The 23,619-nt window shown below is 40.3% G+C and overlaps 1 protein-coding gene across 1 annotated transcript in view; it reads right to left on the reverse strand.

Moving 5' to 3' along the window:
- The window catches only part of mylk4b (myosin light chain kinase family, member 4b), a 36,644-nt gene extending 15,487 nt beyond the window's left edge, over window positions 1–21,157 (reverse strand). Inside the window, exons 1-2 of the mRNA XM_006797831.2 lie at window positions 20,889–21,157; window positions 13,782–14,034 (exon numbers count right to left, since the gene is read on the reverse strand). Coding sequence (XP_006797894.2) covers window positions 13,782–14,034; window positions 20,889–20,947 — 312 coding nt within the window. The 5' untranslated portion in view covers window positions 20,948–21,157. The remainder of the gene's footprint in view (window positions 1–13,781; window positions 14,035–20,888) is intronic.
- Window positions 21,158–23,619: the final 2,462 nt, after the last annotated feature.

The raw sequence follows: 23,619 nt of genomic DNA on the forward strand, positions 1-23,619 counted from the left end.
CAACACCATCATTTTCAGATAGACCTCCACAATACCTAACTCATTAACAGAATTGAACAGAGTAGAAGCTGCATGTTTGCAACGGTACATAAATGTGTCTGACAGCAATCAAAGTAAGTGCTGTGATTTAAAAAACAAATGGTGAAAGAGAAACACTTAAATACTTCTTCCTAAATCTGTTGCCGTAGATATATGTTAATGGGTTTCTATAATCTGTAGTGATCTGGTCAGGGTGTGCAACACTATCATTCTATAATAGTCTTTTAGGTACTAGTTTAAAGTAACATATAACAATGTAACAAGAAGCACTGCACACAGACGTCCACCAAATCGGCTCACTCTCTGGGCAGTATTTACTTTTAACAGAACAGCATTGTAATTTGTGTCTATTCATTTTGCTTTCTTTGTTGATTTTTTCCTAGCGCGGTAAAAATTAGCACAAAGTGCAGGATTTTGTTATTTGCTCTGTTGAAAACTATTTTAATATATGTGACATAATTTTTGACATAATTCCTTAGACAAAACAAGGGCAGTAACATACTTTTAAATAGCTCTATATAGTATTGAAAGACCTTCAGATGAATCTATTAACCTAGAAGGAGAGGTCAGAGGTTATTCACAACTGTGTAAATCTTTATACAATACTTAATTACAGCATCATATCGTATAATTACACTTTGTAAAAATAAGTCTGGTGGCTGTATTTTAAAATCAAGTATTTTGCACTTTGGTCTTCTTGCCACTAGATGGAAGTCTGTGATCACAGACCCATCATGGACGGCTCTGTCATAGACTGTCTCTGGTCTATGCGCACAACTGTTGACTACTTGGGAATCTGGAAACAAAAGCATGTTGTCAGAGTGTAGCACCCAGCTGTTCCCTGGTTATTGTGACCCCTGACCTAATGCCCCTGTACAAACATTTAATTGCACAAATCCAAATAGTCAGTGCTTGCCATGGAAGATCTGCTGTACATGGTGACATAAACACAGCGTCCAATCGCATATCTGTTTTACTGAGAGATGAAATTCCATGCTGGCTGGCATTCTCTTACTAACATTAGCTAATTTTGTTTTTGCCGCTTTCAGCATATTTTACATGCATAGCATTTTCTATTAAAGTGCTTAGCATATTTGATTAGTTGATTTAATTAAATAGCTATAATGAGCCCATGAACACTCATTTTACTTGTCCATTCATTACATGCTGCACTTTACATCCCAATGCATCCTTTATAAAGCAGCCTAATTAAGATGATGCTTCTCTCTCTGCTGGTGCTCTGCTGCAAACTAAATTAAAATGGGAATTTTTTAAACTGACTCATTTGCTATTTTAAGAAGAGCAACACACATACTGTTAATCAGTCTAAAAGCTCTGCAAAATGTCCAGTTTTTACTGAAAATGCCCTTAGATATAGATATAGAATAATTGTTGTATATGTAATTTATATTGCTACTGTAAGCACCACAGTAGCACCACTCTGTTTATCTCAATAATGACTGCCTCAGTGTGACTACTCACTGTTTTGACTCTCAGGTAAAGAAAAAATAGAAAAAATAAACATATGTTGACTTTATAAACTAGTTTAAAAAAAACTACTCGGGTTATGTGGGCTAACAAATGAAGGTTTTTGTGTTTTTTGGACAGGTTTCAGTGGTTGTTCTAAATCTGCCTGCTTTAAAGACTGCTGGGAAGCTGTCTTGTTTGCTGTTGTTTTAACTACTATTCTTTAATCTGCTAATGTGTCGACAAATCCAAATGATCCCAAAGACAATAATGAAAAATGACTTGAATGTTTTAGTAGCATTTTCTCTCATTCAAAGTATTTTTTCGCTTCAGACTTAAGGCCTGGTCAAGCAAGTTTTCCAAATGAATCGGTGCCAAATACCTGAGTCAGAGCCTACGCACAAAGAAAAATCCACTGAAGCTCACATAACAAATTAGGCTATTATGTGATTTCTTTCTAAGTGATTTTGTTCCCGACTCTGTGTGGTCTGCCTCAAGTCTTTTGTTCAGTACTGTATATTTTTGGCATAAATCAATGAAAGTTTTCTGCACACTGTACACAGTGTTGGGAAGGTTACTTTTAAAATGTATTCTATTACAGATTACAGAATACATGCCCCAAAATATATTCTGTAACGTATTCTGTTACGTTACTCAATGAGAGTAAAGTATTCTGAATACTTTGGAATACTTAATATATTATCATGCTGTTTACAACTACGTGGATGTACTATTGCTGTGATTTATTACTGTTACTGAAGGTCCGCGGCTCCTAGTAAAGGGACCTCTGACTAATACGGCGGGTTCTGTGTCAGGCTTGTAGCCGAAAAAATAGCTTTACATTGTTGTCTGGGTCAACTTTGCTTGCGAGAGACAGAGAGAGGCGTTGAAAGGCTGCTCCAACTTATTGTTTTTGGAGGAAGACACGAACACGGTGTAAAGTCGAGTCTTAATAGCTTACTTACAACTGGGCTCAGTGGCGGTCCTAGCCTGTTAGGCGCCCTGGGCGAACACCCCCTCTGGCGCCCCCCCCCACACACACACACACACATACACACATACATATGAAGAGGGAGAGAGTATGCATAGTATGCAAACGGCTACTAAACAGACATCATACTTTGTCATACAATGAGAACAGGACAAATCAACAACTGACACTGACTAATTAATATTATATTATTGTATATATTGTTTGGAGTTTAGTCTGTTACTGTTACTATTTTTACCATTTCTTCTTGGAGGAACTGTAACGCACATCATTTCCTTAGGGATTAATAAAGTATTCTGATTCTTAATGTTTTAGGATACATGACCTGCCATTATCCAATGACACATCTGCTTACCTGTATCTTTTGCTCGTTCCTCCTTGTAGGAGCCATAATTAAATGTATTGAATTTTAAGGATCACTGGGTTTTTATTTGTTTGGTTGCTATGGTGATGTGTAACGGGAGTCACGTGGGTGCTAGCGGCGACATTAAGAGGGCGTTGTCAGTCTGTCTTTCACTGGTTTGATTTTGACAGAGAGGAGGGCTGGGTAGCCGTAGTTTTTGTTGACCGCAGCACAACGAGTTTCCCCTTGTTGAATTAGAGCCTGTGATGTTTTAAGAGTTTGAATCGCGAGCCGATCACATTGCTCTGTAAACTTTTCAAGCACTTTAATAAACAAGCAAGCAATTCCACCTCTCGCATTACTGCGTAAAGTTGACAGCGCGTCAGGCAAATAGGCAGGCTCAGTCCCCGGCCTCTAGCGACTGTGGAAGTCGCTACACTCCTCTTCTTTTCTCTTTTTTTAAACTTTAAAAACGGGTTGTGTGTGAGACTTTAAATAAACAAAATATAAAATATACATTTTAAATTGTTATTGATCCCTTTACCCCGAGTCCTAAAGTGTATATTTATTTTTTTTTCTCTTAAATATTTATTGTTTGTTTTCTTGCACTGCTGTAACTGGAGCCTCGTCGTCTCGTCTCTCTATATACTGGACTGTATGTAGCGGAGATGACAATAAAGTTTACTTTGACTTCAGCAGCGAGCAGGCGCACCGAGGGCTCTTACGCTCACTTTTCGTGTATAGAATTTTGAAAAAACATCGGTGCAAATTATAAGTCTGTATCATGATGTCTGGTGTTTTCGTGTTTGTTGTTTGTTTTTATTTTTGTTTTATTTTGAGAGTTGGTAATTTTTCTGCTCCAGCCAGCCAGAGAATCCCCCGTCGCCCCGCCCTCTCCTCCCTGTGCAGCAAGTAGCAGGCGCACCTCGCAAACGGAGGGCGCCCTTACTCCCATGGGCGATAGAAAATCGATCGGTGCCTATGCCATTCCCAATATAGGCTCGCATGATGTCGGGGCAGCATGAGTACAAGCAATTTTTTTTAACCGATGCCTGTGATGCCGCCCCCTACCACGATGCCGCCCCGGGCAACCGCCCGTGTCGCCCGTATCTAAAACCGCTACTGACTGGGCTTGTCAGGCACTCTTCTTGGCTGCAATGGTTATTATTATATTTACATGCTTCCAGCTCCCGTTTTTAATGATGACAGCTCCTACTTTTCCTTTTTCTCCCTCCTCGCGCTCACAGACACATAACGGGTATGGCGGTTCATTCTTCCTGCAGCACGGACTACACTGCCTATGATGCTACATTCTTTAGAGCTATACCTGTAGCATTCTGCCTATTAGCTTAGCACAACAACAACAAAAAGGCCTCTCTCACCCAGGAAACACGCAGAGAGAGAGCGTCACCCTGTAACCATGGCAACCGTAACGCTGCCGCCTGGAACAACAGAATATAGCTGTCAAACAAAATCCAAACAGTCCTGACCCGCGACAATATGAAACAGGGAAGTACCACCGTGTAATCCATTTATTTCAACAAAGTAACTGTATTCTAAATACCACCATTTTAAACGGTAACTGTAACGGAATACAGTTACTCATATTTTGTATTTTAAATACGTAACGGCGGTACATGTATTCCGTTACTCCCCAACACTGACTGTACATCACATATCAATGATATTTACTGGAGAGCTGCAGACCCATGTAGGCACAGCAAAGCTTTCTTAACGAGACTGCAGTGCTAACAGTCCACCAGTGATTAGATCAGGTCACTGTACTGAACCTCTTTGCTAAAATGTCAATGGTGGTGCATTTCGAAGCCTTTTGTAGCATTATTTTAGAAATAATACAGCCTGCTGTCGTATACAGATCGCTGAGGACGTCTGGGCTTCGGTTCTGGTGAGTTAAAGTCTGTATTTGTTCAGTCTGTCACTTAGCATTAATAAGCAGTTAGCATCAATAATATACACTCTATGAGAACACTTGCCAAAGATCTTTCAGATGGCTCTGGTAGTTGTGACTGTGCCAAATATGAACTAGTGAGTGTTTCCAACAAAATAAACATGTGGGTCAGCCCACATAAAGTAAATACATAGTACTGAAACAATTTGATTACTTACTAGCCTTCATTGAGAAAACTCTTTTTGATAACCAGATGTAGAATAATTAGATTTCTCCAGTTCAAACTTCAAAGTACAATAAACTCACACTTCTATGTATATGCCAACAATATTACCATCTACTGATAGTGACGCTAATGAAATTTAAACCTAAAATTGTTTAACACATCAGCACCATTTTTTGATGATAACACCATAAACCCTGAAATTTCTCAACATTTAAATATAAAAGGTAAAAGGAATAAAAAAAGAAATACAGTGATCATCATTGTGTTAGAGCGATACAACAGGAAAGAAAAAGGATACGGAAATTACTCCTTTTGGAGCTCTGCATTGACACAAAGTTTTGCCCCTAGCAGTGTCTATTTATTTATGTTTGTTGACAATGAAAAGTAAACAGCTGGGGAAAAAAATCTACTTCTGAGTAGAAAATAAGAATTAAAAGGACGGGTATGTTTCACCAAAACCCATTTTATACCCAACACCTGTTTAACAGAAAACAGTTTTTTAAACAGCCTGTTTTTGGTTTTAGGATACAGTGCAATAGTGCAGTAAAAGAAAAACATGTGACTATGTATCCACCAAATATAACTGTTTCCCAGCTTGCACATGGCATAATGTGAAAATATCTTTTTCAATATAAAAGTCATTAGTCAAAAAAAATGAATCTACATTATTTCTAAAAGTAGTTTTGCTCAGTTTAGACAATTAAGCCTATAAAACAAGGCGGCTCTCGGTTCTGAATGTCTTTCTTTGTGTTTTTTCATTGTGTCATGTGATGACTGTGAGACTCAAACCATTATGGGCTCTTCTCTATCCCTCGTGTATTTGCATGTGTGCTAATTTTATCTGAGCTATGTGAGTGTGAGAATCTGAAGCTGGAGAAACCCTTCTCACATTAGTCATACTCACATGTATTAACACAAGCTGCAGTTTACTCTTCACAAGCCTCATACAAAAACCCATGGTTCAAATGATCTTATCAAATTCAGTTGACTGGTTTTGATTGTAAACTTACAATACTGGATTTGATTGGCTCCAGCCTCCCCGGTGATCCTGAATTGGATAACCGGAAGAGGATGGATGAATGCATGAAAGTCATGGTAATTATTTAACTTATTTGCCTATTATATCAGCTACAACTGATCTGTAACACCAATATTTAGACAAATTCATTTGGAATTTCATAATTGCATTAGCCAAGCATATTGTAGCTGAAATTTGCTTTTAAGACATTAAACCCATAAAAGCTGATCCCTGAACTCTTCACTGTTTGAGAGAATGGGGCTTGTCGTGTAAAACCACCTTGAGTCTTTGCGGCAGTCAGTATGATAAAAGAGCTGAGTTACATAAATGTACACATTTGAACACTTTGACTTAATTAACACAATTAAATGCCTCCCTGCTGAGGCAATTTTGTATTATCAATGATGCAAGAGAAGGGGAAAAAAACATTGCCAGTGTGGTGACTCTTCAGTTTGTGGTGTGTGACACAGCCTTCCTCTTTGTGTCTCATGCTCTCACACTGTTGTTTAATAGAAAATTTAACAAAAGAAAAAAGTTATGTTAAACAGGCTTTTTTCCACACTCCAGTTGAAGACTAGATGAAGGCTTTCCCCCCATTTCAGTCCCAACACTAGTCCTTTAATGTTAAATAGAATGCAAAAGACTGTACGTGCATCTCTTGCTTAGTTACGCACACCTGTCTGTAAGTGACAGCAAGATCTGACAATGAGGTGACAAAATGTTAACAGGATGAGAAATGTGACCATCCTCTGGTTGAGTCCTGAGTGCTATCACAGCTATCCTGGTGTCATATGTCTCATAAGTTACTTTTAATTTAAAGATCACAGATTGCACTTTCAAACTATATATATCTTGATTGAACATGTGTACATGTATATTTTCATCATCTCTTTCTCATTCTGTCTTTCTCCTCCTCCAGCATTGCTCTGTCGAATGTCACAAAAATCACACAGTTTGATTACATTCTTACATCAGTTTATTCTTAGACTAAGCGACCACTTAAAACACAGCAGCAAAAATGGAAGTGCTTACCAACAGAAAAGTTCTCGATGTCCTTAGTATCAGTGTTATTGGACAAAGGTGAAATTCATTGATTCGTTTACTTGTATCGAACTCCAAAAGTATCCACAATCACGCCTCGCGTTTAGCGTCTATGCTTACTGACTGTTGTGGTTGTTGTTGGTGTGTATCTGGCAGTGATCTGCAGAGCTATAGCCGAGTTGTGTGCAACAGCAACCGCAGTTAATAAAAGTATGCTGAAAGCATGAACGAGTGGTCGAGTCTGTCGTGGATCTTTCACAGAAAGAAAACATAACTTACTGCAATCAGCAATCTACTGACATTGGGTGGTGACACTTTACACAGTGTACACTTAATATAGAGTCTATGAAAAAGAATCCTCCAACATTTAAAGTACTTTAATCGGGTTCACCGGTAACGATCGAATCACGAACCGCGAGAAAGGAGTCATAAGTTTCGCTGAGTGATGCAATCTGATTCTGAGAGTCACTGTAGCGGTGGCTACAGTGACTCCAGACTTGCTTGCAGAAGTATGAGATGAGTTTGGCTATAGTATGGACATATGCCGTGCATCCAGAGTGGGACACAATGACTTGAGAACAGTGTAAGTTTTGGATGTAAAACGTCACATTCAGCCATTTGTTTTAAAATTGACTGCAAGCTTCTGTCCATTACTTTTAGTTTTGCCTTTTGAAATCACATGATTCTTTTTGATACACCCTGTTTATGTAGCTATTATTTTATTATTTATTATTTTGTTCGGCTGGCTGTTGTTTTGTGCAAACACAACGTTAAAGACAAGCATTGCATTTAAATTAGTGAACTTTGGCAAGAATGGACCATTGCAATAGTTTAGAAAAAACAATGGAGTTTGTTTTAACAAAGGCTTTTCCTAAAGCTTGAATGTCATTCAGGTGTGCAGTGATATTTTCGATTCTGCGGAGGGCTGTCTTGCTTTAACACCGTGGACAGATTTCTTTTAAACAGGATTAACCCGCTGCACCTACGGGCTACGAATCACTTTAAAAACCCTGAATGTTGCTGTGACAGTAGTAGAAATGATAAGCAGAGCTATAAATCTAACGGTAGTCGGTCAGTGTGAGGAGAAGAAGACAGAGCAATAAAACGATTAAGCTGATACTGACAGACATTAACTGCCGAAGCACCACAGCACCCAGCTTTATGGGGAGTGGGTCACATTTACTTCCTGCTGGATTATGTTAACATAATAAACTGGCTTACTGGACACAGTAGGCTTAAGTGTGGAGGGCATAGGCTTGTCTGCATGGAGTGGTGGAGTTAAGTGCAGTTGGATATCAATATAGATGTCACTCCTGGTGACATGTGTTTGACGCATGTATGATGACGTTATGTTTTCCACTGACACTCACACGTTGCCTTCAGAGGCATGAAATGTGGCTTCACATGCCTCAACTATTGTTGTTGTTGGATTTCATTAAAGCAGCATGTTGACTGGGCGTCAGCAGTTCAACCTCAGTGCAGATGAAAAATGTCAGTGATGCCAGTGATAACTGAGTTAGTCTTACTGCCACTTTACAGTTACCGTCTATAAAACGGACCTCATCAGTCAAGTCAGCGGACCACGTTCACATGATCAGAAACACAACTCTTCTTCTTGGAGTGAAATCCGACACTACCAACAGATAACACCAGCATAGCTGAGCTGAGATATTTTAGGATCTTCATTGCAAAGATATGATAATCAAAATACCTGCACGCAGTGCCAATGGCTACTGCTATCACAAGCCACCAAAGTGTGTGCATGTGTGCTCTTTTAGCATGGAGGCCTTTCTCATTTCTCATTAATCCATATAAGTGCCAGTGCTGCACATTATTAAACAGAATCTGTTATTTTATTATTAACAGAAATTTTGCCAATCATCTGAAAGTCCAGAAAATCAGTTTGTGTAAAATAAAAGTTAACGAATGCACATTAATTACTGTGGTGTTTATTCAAATCATCATTAAAACTAATTTGTTTCGCTTTTTCATTTCACTTTTATTTTACCTGGAGGTTAATTGATATAAGAATTTCTTTTACAGGACAGACGCGGCCAAAGCAACAATCACCACTAACAGTTTCAAACAGAATCTCAGAATCAGATTGCATCACTCTGGCATCTAGACAGCATCCCACTGAGTGATAATGTGACAACATCCGTTACTTAATTTCTGCTTAATAGAGAGCCGCAGCTTGTCAGGCTCTAACATATTCTACAACATGAGCGATGCCAGATTTCCCCATTTCTATATTTCTTACTGTTTACACTTGTGCTGTTTAGATTGAGTGACCCTCATGCATGCGCCCATATTCACCTGTGCAGATGTAGCACAGCTGCATTGACCTAAACTACTGTCTCACTCTGTTACCTCTGCATCTGAAGATGATGTAGTCTTTCTTCTCTTCTTTGTGGAGAATAATTTCCACAGCCGTCGCCACAGAAAAGTGGCCACCAGACACACACTGCCTAAGATCCAAAGATCTTTATCCCTTAGGAAGTTCTCCATGATGGAAGCCTTCCTCTTCCTCTTCCTGTCCCCGCTGTCTGCCTGCACGGGCTGTCCGTCTTATTTCAGGCTCTTTGCTGGCTTGGGTGGCTGGCAACAAGATGTTGACAAGGGAAGAGGCAGCAGGCCTTATTTATGAAATAGCTAGGCTCCTGTATCATGTAATGCTAAATCGTTTGCTTGCAGCGGTATCAGAAGAGGACAGGGTTTCTGTGGAGTCGAGCCACCCGCCCACCCATTCACCCTCCACCCGGCTTCCTCCCTACCTCCCACCACAGGACCTAAAAGGAGAGAACACGCTGTCTCTGAGACGAGAAGGGGACAGGTGGTGTAGGGTTCAGGGTGTCGTTGCTGTACGCAGAATCAGATGCCTGCTGCTGTCCCTGCTGCTGCAGGCATGTCAGTGAGACCCCTGTGGTATCCTTTAACTTCAGACACAGCACTTCATGCATGTTTGAGCCCCCTTTAGTCTGCCTCCCAGGCAGCCGCTTTTTCCTACTTAAGCCTCACACACAAGACAAGTGCATGCATCACTGCAGACACACCTTATGGCAAACAGTTACACAAGCATGCATGACTGGAAACAAACACCTGGAACTGAGTGGTGCTAAATTTGCGTTCTTTTCAACAGCACAGGTGACATTAACACAAGAGCTGAAGCTGAAGTCTTTATAAGTGCATTATGGTGTCCATAGTGAGTCAAAGATGGGGAAAAGGGGACCTTCTTTTTAAGGTAATATTGTGTATTAATTATTGGAGGTCACGTAAAAAGGAATATTTGTATGGAACTCTACGTAGTCCTATGAAAAGTGTGTTCACTAGCTTGGATCACCACATTTAGCAACAATAACTTCTCTGTATCACTTTATTATTTGTTTATGCACGGCTCCTTTAAGGTTCAACTACACCATTTCAGTCAGATTGAGGTCTGGACTTTGACCGGGCCATCGCAACATCTTGAGTTTTTCCTTTTTCCTTCTGCTGCTGATTTGCTGCCGTGCATAGGAACCTTGTTCTGTCGTATGACCAGTTGTGACAAAGTTTCAGTTGTCAGAAAAGCAACACCTCACAACTGACTCTAGAATACTTTGGTATACAGATGAGTTTATGGTAATTTTCTTGACGGCAAGGTGCTCTGGTCCCGTTACTGCAAAAAAGCCCCACCATTAAGGCTTGACAGTTAGCACGAGGTGTTTGTGCTGCTGTTTGGTGTCACTCTGCGTTATGGTCAGACATTTCTACTTTGGTCTTATTTGTCCAAAGGACATTGTTCCTGAAGTCTTGTGGTTTGTTCAGATACAACTTTGCAAACCTAGGCCATGTTACCGTGTTCTTTTTAGAGAGAAGAGGCTGTCTCCAGGCAACCTTTCCAAACAAACCACGCATGTTTGCGCCCTACAATAATATCTCTCTGTATAATTTCAGGGTCTTTACCGTGTAAAGCACTTTGAGGTGACTGTTGTTGTGATTTGCCGTTATAAATAAAAATTGGAAGGAACTGAATTGTTCTGACTCTTTCTTAACTTTAACATAACACGCTAAAGGTGGTTTCATGGTGCAGCAGAGTTTGCTGCCCACTCCACTCGGGGGATTGCCCATCTGCCTGCAGAGAGATTTTGAGATTTAGCTCCTGTGTTTTTTGCTGACTTTGGGTGAAGTTGCTGGGATGTGAACTCCTGCAAAGACTGTAGCATTGTGTTAACACACCTGAATGCTTCAGCAAACTGCCAAGAATTTTATAGCGCTGCTCACACTCGCTGTTGATCAGTCAACCGTGTGTATTGTATCACAGCACCTGGCTGCTATTTATGATCTTAATTCTTCAGGAAGCAGTAAGGGTGCACTTATTTAATGTGTAAAATTCTGAATTTATATTAATGGTTTGCATTATATAGCGCTTTTCGAGACTGTCAGAGCACTTTACAATTCCACTATTCACACACTGGTGGAGGCAAGCTACAGTTGTAGCTGCTCTGGGGCAGACTGACAGAAGCGAGGCTGCCATATCGCACCATCGGCCCCTCTAGCCATCACCACTAGGCGGTAGGTGACGCGTCTTGCCCAAGGATACAACGACCGAGACTGTCCGAGCCGGGGCTCGAACTGGCAGCCTTCCGAACTGCCAACTCTTGAGCCACGATCGCCCCTAATTTCACTTTGAAAAGAGGACAAAGAAAGACAAAAGACTTCTCATGCTTGCCTATCTTTATAGATCTGGTCAGTTGTACAGTGATAGTGGAACATGTTAATGTTTGTTTTTTTGTGTAAAGTTTTATTTTGCTGTTTTCATGTTTTCAGCTTTTTCTGTTTTTAGCTCCAGCATTAAAACTCCAGACTTAAGAATATTTTACTTTGGTGCTTCTAAATGTTTCTTTAAGAGATATTGAGACTTTTTCTTGTCCTCTTTGTCAAAACTTTTAATTTACTTCATCAGTGTGACAAAAGTGTAGAATAAGCCTTTTCAAAAAGACAAAGGACTTTACAGGTGTTCACATAATATTGAAGATTCTTCACTGCAGCACTCTAAGGCAAGCTTGATTTAACAAGCAACAACAGCTGGGGGGGGGGGTTAAGTGGTCATAAATGTTGCTCAGCAGGAACCCTGGGAGGACAAACATTCCCCAGTGGGAATATGAGGAGAACCTCTGCACAAACAGATCAGGGGCAGAAGGGTCAGCATTAGGTAACGATGCTGGTGGATCTGGAAACTAGCCTGCGATATTACGACAACATATAGTTGTTCCTAAGAGACAGTGTTTTGTGGAGCATTGTTGTGTGTAGATTCTACAGGTATAGTGTATTCTTAATTTGTCATTTATTACCTTTAAACTGGCTCCAAAAAGTTTAAGCTGGTATAAACATAAAAGCCATTTTAGGCCTGCGTGTGTGTGTGTAATAATATTCTCCTGAGAAAAGCAAAAACTGGCAGCAGTAATGTTGCCATTATCACCAAATTGCCAACTAAGATTTAAAATGTGACATATAAAATATAACAGGCATCATTAGTTAGTGTAAATTATCAGATTTTCTATACTCTGTTAGTCTGGCCAAAAATTGCCATGCAGTTCTCACAGCCTGGGCTTCTGTCATAACGTCTTAGTTCATTGTTTCTTGCTTTTACTCTTTTTTCTCGTGCCTACTGTGTTCCTTCTATATTTGCCTTGCCTGATTTTCAGTGTTTTTATTGTTTTCCCTCGTTCTTTTTGATGCCCCTGTTAGAGTCGTATTGAGTTCACCTGTACTTCATGATCCTTCTTTCTCTCCCTGGTGCATTTTTGTTATTATTCTTTTACATTTTATTAGTTATAAGTTGTCCTGGCACACTAATTTTTCGCATTTTATCCCTCATCTGTGTTGTCTGTCCTCTTGCTTGTGTAATGCACTGGTGTAGCCTCTTTTCAGCACCTAAAAGAGTTTAGCACACAGCTGGAATAGACAAATGATGGAGGGAGGAGGACTTTTGCATTTTAGTGCTGTACAATGTAAATAAACACAAATCATTTCTTTACATGTGGACTTCAACCACTTGCCTCGGTGACACACACAACAGTCTGCCGCTTTTTAAAAAGGCTGCTTTGTAAATAATGAATGAAGCCTTTACTAATACGTTAATAATGCTTTATAGTGTGTAGTTATTATAAAGTGTTACCATAACAAGTTATTAAAGTTAAAAACTAATTTTGACAAACTAAGATTGACTTAGAAGCAAGCATATGGACATTGACTGTAGCTCATATTCATAAAGCGATCAATCCTAGAAGTATGTATCCACTTTCTAAATGAGCAGAGCAAAGTAGTCCAGGGCTGCCATCTTGTGGCAACTGGAGCTGTATCCTGTGAATGAAAATTCATTTCAGTGTGTGGTTTTATGTACTGTATGTATGATAGACGGGCAGAGTTGAGGAGGTTCAAGTGAGCAATAAAAAAATTAAATAGACTTGCAGCGCCCTCTAGTGAGCTTGCTGTACTCCACCTATCAAGGCCTTTTGCATGCCAACCCCAGTCAATGCATGTTACGCCTTCTAGGCGCTGTGAACTAGAATAGTGTCTGAGAAGCTGATATTTAATTGTCAGTTGAATCAGGAGTGAATAGAGAACCTTTTAGTGTTGAATAGCCGATTAGTGTTAAATAAAACAACACTGAGTGATCCAAATCCAGATCAGTGATTCACCCGATCACAAACCTCAGTGTAATGTGTGAACAATAACAGCGAGGAGTGTAAAATGAGTGCATATTACCTGTTGGTTTCTTCCCTCCAGCTCCACATGTTTGAGCTCCCAGAAACAGCGCATGGTCTCCACCTTCTCCAGGTGTCGGTAGAAGGCCAGGCGGCCCAGGCGGAGGCTGTTGCTGCGGTTGCGGATGGCCTTCAATCCCTCCATCTTTTCAACAATGGGAGACATGGGTATCGGTGGTGGTACAGCTGATGGAGGAGGTTTTCCATTTTTATTAGCAGAAAGGGACTCGTTACAGGGAGTCTTCTTGTCCGACCTGAAATTATGACAACCAATCATGAACCCACTCGATAACATCTGCTGTTAAAATCATTAGTCTTAGAAATCAACACAAAAAGATTCAGTTCAGTTTATATTTGTATAGCTTTAAATCACAACAGCAGTCATCTTAGCGTTCATTATATTGTAAAGTAAAGACAATAATAACCTGGATCTCATTCCTCACCACCTCCTGAGAGACAAACATCAATGAAAATCAAATTTGAAACCACATACAGGTAAAATTATAGTTCAATTAAATTAAATTGTATTTATATAGGTCCAAACCACAACAACAGTCACCTCAAGCAACCTTATGCAAGAATAAGACCACAGAATAAAGCAGAGAAAACCCCAACACACGACCCCCTTTTGAGCAAGCACTTGGTAACAGTGGGAAGGAAAACCTCCCTTTTAACAGGAAGAAACCTCTGACAGAACCATGCAAGCAGGGGCGGGGCTTTAGTGACTGGTTTGCTAATGGAGGCTCTGAGAAATGTAAAATATTAAAATGCCTGTTCTCCCTGATGCCCCCTGATATGAGTTACTGGATCCGCAAATCATTCATCAACAGGCAAAGGGTTTTTTTTCCTGAAGGGCAGCTGACAGACAGAAGCACATAAAACACTGCACTGCCTTTTAAATACTTTACACACAATACTCTGTCTTTTCCTTTATTAGTATTTTTATGGCTTCAAATTGTTTGAACACTTTTCATCTAAAGTAAAGAAAAAAATCAATCTGAAGCCTTTGCTTCCACTTTGGACGTTTAGAATATCATGTTAAAATCATCCATCAGGGAATATGATTAAAAAAGAAATTCAGAATTAGAACTGAGCCAAGGTGGACACAAAACGTTACCACTTTTCTAGATAACTGAAAACTTATGATGCAAAGATCATGTAAATATAAACTGACAGACAGCAGTTCTGTTCAGTGATTTGAAAATTGCTTTCCCTGTAGTAATACCACAAGTAATATCAAAATGATTGATACCTTAGTATTAGCAATATACTCTTGCTCGCTCTAATCTACACTGTTGAAATAGCTGCACATCCCATACGCTTTGATCCAGGCCTCCAGTGAGAAGCAGTATGTCTGATCCAAATGAGATGACTGATGATGTGGTGGAGAAATCCACTCTGACGCCTGCTAGCGACAGCTGGCTTTCTGCTGTGCTCTACCTGTTGAGCCTCTAGGGGAGTCATGGAAGATCACTGGGGATATTTATACCTCTAGAGTGTAAATGTTCCAGCTCTTCTTGACAATTACAGAGGCCAGAGAGTGGCTGCAGTTTCAGCATGGTGCATAAGCCTCTAATGCAACCTGTGTGTAATAGCCAGAGCTGTTCCTCAGCATCAGAGGCTTTCTCGGGGTAGGATTTCAGCTTCAGTGAACCAACAGAGTGGCCTTGGATGCACCTGTCACTGCTTCTTATATTGACCTTTTTTCTTTTCTTTTTTTTTTTACACTTGGTGATTTGTTAATAGTGGGGATATATTTAAACTGTATAATTGTTTTCTTTTATTTCTGTGTTCACCTTTGAATTGGTTTGTGGTAAATTGATCATTGATTGCATGTGTAGAATTGCAGGAAAATAACATGTCACTTTTAAAGTGCACTTGTAAGTTGTACTCCCTTCTCCAAGAACTTTCAATGAGACACGTCGTAGAACATTTGTGTGAATACTAATTTGCAAACGATCATTAACAGTTAGAGGCAAAATAGATCAACATCGCTATTAAAAAAACCCCCAAATAACTGCATTGCACTTATTTGACTAAAGGACTCTATTTATCTACGTGTGATGATGATGGCAGTTAGCAGGTGGAACACAAATAACAAAAACAAAACTGCATAACTGCAGTTCATGCAAACAATGGACAACATCCTGTACCTGCAGCCTTTTGCTTCTCAAAACCAACATCCTATAAAGTGCAATTATTTACAAGCTATGCCTCTGGCTGCCACAAGGCATATCTGGCTTCATAGTTTTTTGTAGCTCACTCTATTTATAGGCAGCAAAGTATTTGAATTGTCAAAATGTCCCGTGACCTGACATTGTTAGTACTTTACTTAAACTCAGTCAAGGAGAAAGAAAGAAAAGAGTCACATGTGATGAATCAATGAAAACATAATATGTAAATAAAGATGTCTGCAGCTCTTTTTAAAAAAAAAAGAAAAGAAAAAAAAGAAGTATTTAAAACATCTTGAAAGGAAGGAAAGGGAGACTTTGTTCCTGCTTAGCTGAATACAGAAAAATTCCTCATGTTCTTCATAATACTGATTCATGGAACCAGCTTTCACAATGACTTTTTAATCAGGTGACCACACACAGTGCATATGGTAAAAGAAAACATGTCCACCACTTTATTTGTTAGTAAACCATGACTTCCTTTTACAAATTTCATCCTATTTTATCCTTGAGTGATGCTTAAAAACAAGTTTTGTTGGGGAGTCCATGTGGCTAAATCCATAAATATTTTAGGTTTTTAGTCCCTATGAGCAGAACATTGTGAAATTTACATATTACTAATTGAGTACAAGCCTAAAAGCTAAGAACTATTTCTGCCACTCACTGTGAGACACACTGCCAACTGCCCTTCCTGTGGCTTCAAATTTATCTTGAAGAGGGCCTGTTTTGACTGTCAGCTGGTGCTGAGACGGCCCACAGCCCTTGCCTGTCCTGTTTGCTCTGTCAGACAGGCTGACCCTTGGGTCGTTTATTTTATAGGGCTTTATTTTGGGTTCTCTGTAGTGCAGGGTGAAGGTCAAAGGGTGCGCTATCACCAGATATGGAAAAAACCTCCCTTGGTAAAACCATTAGGAGGCAACAAAGGCTTGTTGCCAGGTGGACAGGAATTACAACTGATTAGTTTGCTTTCCATTGTGGTCGCTTTGACTCATTCCAGTTGTTGTTTCAGCCGCCCATTACATAAAGGCATTGTGGATGGGTATGCGGCTGTTTCATGTACCCCCTGGCAGTGAGCATGTCCAAGCACTGCCGTAGTTTGTGTATGTTTGCTTAGCTTGGCGACATTTAGTAATCCCTCTCTATAAAATGGCAGGGGGGTTCCTATCTGTCTTCTCCATCCTAATCCTTCCGTGTAACGGACAGGACGAACTGCATGTGTCTCATAACTCTTAAAGTAGCAATGAATCATGAAGACCCTCGGGACTGTTTGAAGCCTCAAGTGTATGTTTAGATGAGCACCAGAAAACTGTTGGCATCTTTCAAAACCCCCTATGATGCCAAGTTGGCCACAAGGGTACAGTAATAACAGGAGACATCAATGTCCAAACCTGCCTTTGAAACCCAAGCTATAGATCTGAAAAATCTATTCAGATTAACTGTCCATAGTGGCTGAAGGAATTTTTAAAAAGTTTTAATATATGTATGATACCAATACTAGCAGGAGGAGACAGAAATGAGGTGTTTTTCAGGTGAAACTATATCTTTGTGTTAGGGATTGTTGCCAAACTCTGTGTCTATACACAGCTGTAGGTTTATTGTAACAGGTTAATTTTACAGAGTACAAGCTGGAGACACTGAAAAGAATCAAAGTGAGGGACACAATGAAAGACAGTAGCAACAGGTGGCAGTAAAACACTCCTCCCTGTCTTTTATGCCTTCTCAAATGATTGCCACAGCACAAATGCTGCCGGAGTAATAAAGTTTCCCGTCACTGTAAAGCACTAACAGGGTCATTCATAAATAACCTTAGTGGAACAACATACTTTAGGACAGCGGTTCCCAAACCTTTTCTGCTAGACCCCCCTTTGTTTTACAAGAGAAATGTACAAACACATCCTCCAACCACACACACCCATATTTTGCTCCAGTGTGGTTTATTTCACACCTCAAACATTTAGTATACTACCCTACACGGGTATTTTTGAAAACGCAGCTGTTTCGTCCACACTCAATGGACATTGACTGTATTCCTCGTGTGGACGAGGAATACAGAGTTCGTCACGCAACGTCAAAGGTCTGTGCCTTTTTTCACGTCACGCTGTGCGCAATGTTATTGTTTACATGAGATGAATTGCAGAATGGCAGATAGAGACAAAATACTGTTACTGTTAATCTGACTATCTGCAGGTTTTACACGCTAACATATACGCACGCAGTTTTGTCCCTCCATTTACAAAGGCAGAGGCGTCATGGTGTGATTATTTTACGTGTAGTTGTTTTTTTACTTCTGTGTAATAATGTTCAACATTGCTATCAATACATTTTTCAAAAAATGCCTCTCTGTGCAAAATGGGTTTAAAAAAACAAACAGTTGTGGGATACTGTTTGTTCGTGATTTGAACTAAGGGAACAAATCGTGGCAGGATCAGCCTGATATTATTTGTATCCTGCTGTAACTTTACTGTATAAAGAGCTAACATCTCCAAAATGTCAGGAGTAGTTAGTCATTACAACAAGTGTTTGTGAACTAAAAATCAAGAATGTGGGATACTGTTTGTCTGTGATTTGAAGAGCCCAGGCACTTGTGCAGGTGAAACCAAAGGGAAGATCTGCTTCACCATATTTTTTATTCTTTGGCTTAGAATGAAGTTGGTTTGGAAACATATTCAGCGATGCTTCATCTCCTGCTTTGCGTTTGTGTGGGCGCCCCGTGCTAGCAGTGTCCAAGCGGGGTTTTTTTCCCCTTTTCATACCGCGCCCCCCCCCTGCAATGGCTCTGTCCCCAGCCCTAGGGGGCGGGCCCCACAATTTGGGAAGCTCTGCTTTAGGATATCTATATATAGCCACTTTTACAATCAGGTAAAATGTGTTTAGCAGTGAAGTGTAGATCTGACATGGACGCCTTTAAAAACATGGATGCCTTTAAAAAAAACATGGATGCCTTTCTTTTTATAGTGTCCAATACAAACATAGGTTTGGGTTCCTTTCAGCTCAAAGACTGGAGCACAGGAAGGAGAATTAATCAACTTTTTCCAAATAGAGCACCGTGTACAGATTTGAGTCACAGTGAACAGATTCTGCACAATCAGTGTTTCTTATGGCAAATTTTCAAATGCAGATCTAGAAATTATCTGCTGCGAGGTACACACACTTTGTAGTCACACTTAACTAAGATAACATTAAATGGGGCGAGGAGACACAAAGTCGGCTGCACTTCCGTTGGCTTGCATTGTATCCACATGTGGATGCATTTGTGTATGCAGGAAGTACCCATGCAGCCATGTGGAGGTAACCTAAGGCCTAGCTCTGTTGGGCCGTGTTTTTATCATGCAGGCATGACACAGAAACACCAATAGGGCAAATGAGAAACCTGTTTTAAGTGTTAGGCCAGAATAGAAGGCCTTGTGCCAGTCGGCTAAAATGGGGGTGGGGTGGTGGCTTGGAATGGACAGTCTTCAATCCCAGGTTGCTATCTTTCTCTCTGGGGCCTCTGCTGTCCTGGTTTAGTAGCTGCATGGAAACAGCCATCAAAGCCTATAAACCACAGGAATGTGGGGGAGGTGTCTGTGTGTCTATATGGAGAATAGAATATTAGGGAATATTGTCATCCACAATCAACCATATTTGTGCCTTCTCTCACACCAAATGAATGAATAAAAACAGGCTATAATATGTATATATAATATATATAAAAAAAAAAACATACAGTATTTAAAAAAGCATAGCTTTTTAAATTTCCTCAGTTAAAGGACGTGCTACTCAACACCAGTGCTGATCACTAATAAAATGAAACAGCAATGCTGAACCTGAATCCCAGTCCACACTTGCTTAATTAGAGGGGGCACTCAAGGGGCAGCGGTCAGTACAAATGAACAGGCATCAAATTAAAAGAGTTGACCGCCCAACACTATGATATCAAGTGATCAGCAGGTTTATTTTTCTCCAACTAAACTCGACATTCTCTCCTTTTTAGCTTGCCAGCACGCTTTCATCACAGTTAAAGCCAAGGTGTGATCTGCCATCGGACTGTGGAGGTTCTCTGAGGTTGAAGCCAATTTGTTACTGAGCCCAGTCAACCCCGACATTCCATTGCAAGTGCCATATACAATATGCATACATGTGTATTTAAATGTGTTTTAGGTGCATGGAGTTCATATGAGCACTGCCTTCTCAAAAAATGCACAAACTATTTGCGGCATTTTTTTTATTTGCATTAGACTTTGTGCAATCAAACAGCAGTTTCTTATATATACATGCCTAGTACATATGCAGACTCTAATCTGATACCTATTAGGCGTATTCAGTGCCCACATCCCCTCCAATCCTTCGTGCTGACAACTACTCAGCAACCCAGGCAGTAACAGAGTGTAACCGTAGAACTTCCACACAGTGTACTTTCCAGTTTCGCCAAGAACAAAGCAGTGCTCTCTTTTTAGTCCACACCAAGAACACCTGCTTTCTGCTTTGAAACAAAGTTAAGTAGACTTCATTAATCAAATGTTCCCAATTTACTGCATTGTTACACATAAATACAGTCATGGGAACCCTTTAACTATGTAAGAAAGAGATTTGGGATAAAGACTTGTTATACTTTACATTTAAAATATATGTTTTGTTTTTTATTTTTTCAAATAGTTTTTAAGCCAAAGCTTCCCAGAGAGTAAATCTGTCTCACATGCATGCAGCATAAGGGTAACTGGACAAGCGGCATCTTGCACTTGGTGCAAACGATCCCACAGGAGAAGAGGTGTTAGAATTCAAAACACGGTCATCATGCAAGTTTAATGTTGCTTTGCATTTCTTGTCATTAACAAAAGTAGTCACTATCAAAAATGTTTCTTTTACTATTTAACTCAGGGATTAGAATATGACAGCGGTGAAGGATTTTCCACCTTTCTCCACGGAAAATCCTGCAGTGGTAAGGAAACAACACTCACCCTGGGTGCACATTTGCAATCACCAAAATCTTCTTTTCCTTTCCTCCCATGTCTTTCATGGGTGTGATGGAGTCCGTGTCTCCAGGTTGCCTCTCTTCCTCCACTGGTTTTCGTTTTCTTCACCAGATACTGGATGTGTTGCTTTTATTTTTTTACTTCTCTACATACAGGGAGCAGCTAGGACGGAGTGACCAAATGTGACTGACAGACTGACAAATGAGGACAGATAACTCAATGGGAAGCTCTGGCTGCTTGTGGCTATCTGCCCCGGGAGCCACAGCCGCCCCGGGATAAGCACCAGAGGAGGGCGGGTGAGGGAAAAAGAGGGTGTGAGGGAGGAGGGGGGGGGGGGGGGGGGGGTGTCTGCTCTGGGACTCAGGGACCACAAGCAGTGAGAGAGTGGAGGAAGTGTTCCAGGGAATGTGGCTTATTATAATGGAATGAGCGGAATGCCAGAGTGCCATGTGTGTCTGCAAGAGGAGGGATGATAGACTGAGAGAGACAGAGTGGGGGGAAGCAAGAGGTCAAAAGAGGGAGGGAGCAAGGATACAGACTGAGGTTTTAAAAATGTCTACCTGGTTTATTGTTTACTTTTATGTTTAGAGCAACATTACTATTTGATAGGAGTCACAAGTCTTTCCTCTGATCAACTGACTCTCGTTTTAACTCTGTTTTGGTCTCTACCACCTATTTGATTGTTTTCTTTGTGTTGATGATGTCCTTTTTATCTGATGACGGATATGACATCATCAACAAAACAGTAAAATGTCAAAGAGATGAAAAATTCTAACAAATAAAATCTGTCTAGAGCTGGGGGTTATATTGTGTATCTGTCTAACTGGCATGGAAGGTCAAGTATTGTGAGTTAGGTTGTGTCAAATTCTATGAAACATAAGACAGACCTGTTTGAGTAAAAGAAACCAACACCAAAAGTCATTAAGAGTAATATAGGACAATAGAGAGGGGAGATATATAGGGAGTAATGAAACATAATAAGCACTTGTGCCCTTTGATTTCCATCTGTTAAACCCATCTACTGGTGCCTGAGACACAACATGAAAGTGATCCACTTTCCCCAAGTCCCAAGCAGTCTCACAAGCAGACTGTTGACATTTGATCATTGCTGTCTTTATTTACATATCTAATGATTTGGGATTTGGCATCTATGGGTGGGCAAGGGCCAAAATGAAAAACAAACAAATCTAACATAACCGAGAAAACCTCGCATGCCTAAACCTACTGGCAGACATACTTGTTACAAGAGACGCTGGTTGGGAGAGGAAGGAGACAAGTGATTCCCCTTCTGACGTGGCCCTGCCGTTAGGCGCCTCATGTTGTGGACTATCAGAAGCCGGTTGAAGAAGCTGCCACCTGTTCCACCAATCATCACCTTACCCCTGTTCCCTCTGATTAACACACGCATGCATTCACACCTGCACTTCCTGCAGTTTCCACATTATACAGATTTTCGCATGACTGACAAAACAACTTTGTACTGGACTTCTATCCATTTCAGCTAAAGTCACCAGTGCTGAAGCTGCTGAAGGGGAAGGGTGCAAATAAAGCCAAACGCTTTGGGGCAGGAGTTCTTGCCTTTCTTCAGCAGAAACAGGAACTTCCTGACAGTATCAGGATCAACTTATACTGCTGTCAGATGGCTGGATTAGATTCATCTCCATCGCTTGAACTGTTTACCATTCCACATTGCTCCCACATGTCTTCATTCTTTTCTTCTACTTGTTTGTCAGCAGCATTTATAACTGATGAACATTTGAATTATGAGCCACCTTTAATAAACACACTGTACAAAAAAAGGCTTTTAAAATTTTATTTCTGAGACATTCCTAAAATAATTGCATAGAAATCATATTTGTCAGTGTAGTCATTAAAGGTGGTGATCAGCACCTGTTTTTGGACTGGGATAATAATAGTTTACTTGACGCAGGAGCAGTTGCAGAGATAAACTGAAGTAAAAACATCTCTGTATTGGTTGGCAGAGTCTCCAAGAACCCCTCCTTCTATTTAATTAGGGCCCGCAACTTTTCTTGCATTCCCATCAATGGGAAAACATTTCACACCTGACATTTGCATCTTCTCTTTCAGGTCATCCAGTGGGACACCAAGACATTCCCAAGCCAGCTAAGACATAGGCCATGTCTACAGTAGCCCGGATAAATTTGAAAATGGCGTAAATGTCTGAAAATGCTCCGCGTCCACACTATCATTTTCAGTCGTTTTCACAGAGTTGTTCATTCACATTGAAACGGCCAAAAACGCTTACGTTCCAGTACTGCGTATGTGTGAAGCGCAAGACGATTCTACCTGCCTCATTTCTGTCTGCCATTTATTTACTTTCCAGCTTTTTGAAACATCGCGGCAAAATGTTGAGGAGAAGCACCGAGTTTTTTAAATGGACTAACAATGAGGCGGAGTTGTTGCTGCGAGTAACACAAAAGTACAAAGTTGCAGAAGCGAGTGAGAATTAAAGAATTTGAAGAAAAGCTATCTGGAGCATGTACAGACTGATATTAATCTTTAATAGGGCTGTCAAAATTGAGAGCAAACAAAACAACTGCTGTGTATACCCTCCTATCTTAGTTTAATTGGTCACATGAATGCATTACATGACTAAAATGTGTCATTGTTTTTGAAAAAGTTCCATTTTTGCTGTCCAAGCTGTGAAACGAAAACGGCGTTTTCAAATGTATCCACTTTGGAGAGTGTTTTAAAA

Source organism: Neolamprologus brichardi, chromosome 17 (assembly GCF_056152115.1).
Source record: "Neolamprologus brichardi isolate AB-2024 chromosome 17, ASM5615211v1, whole genome shotgun sequence".
Taxonomy (NCBI): Eukaryota; Metazoa; Chordata; class Actinopteri; order Cichliformes; family Cichlidae; genus Neolamprologus; species Neolamprologus brichardi.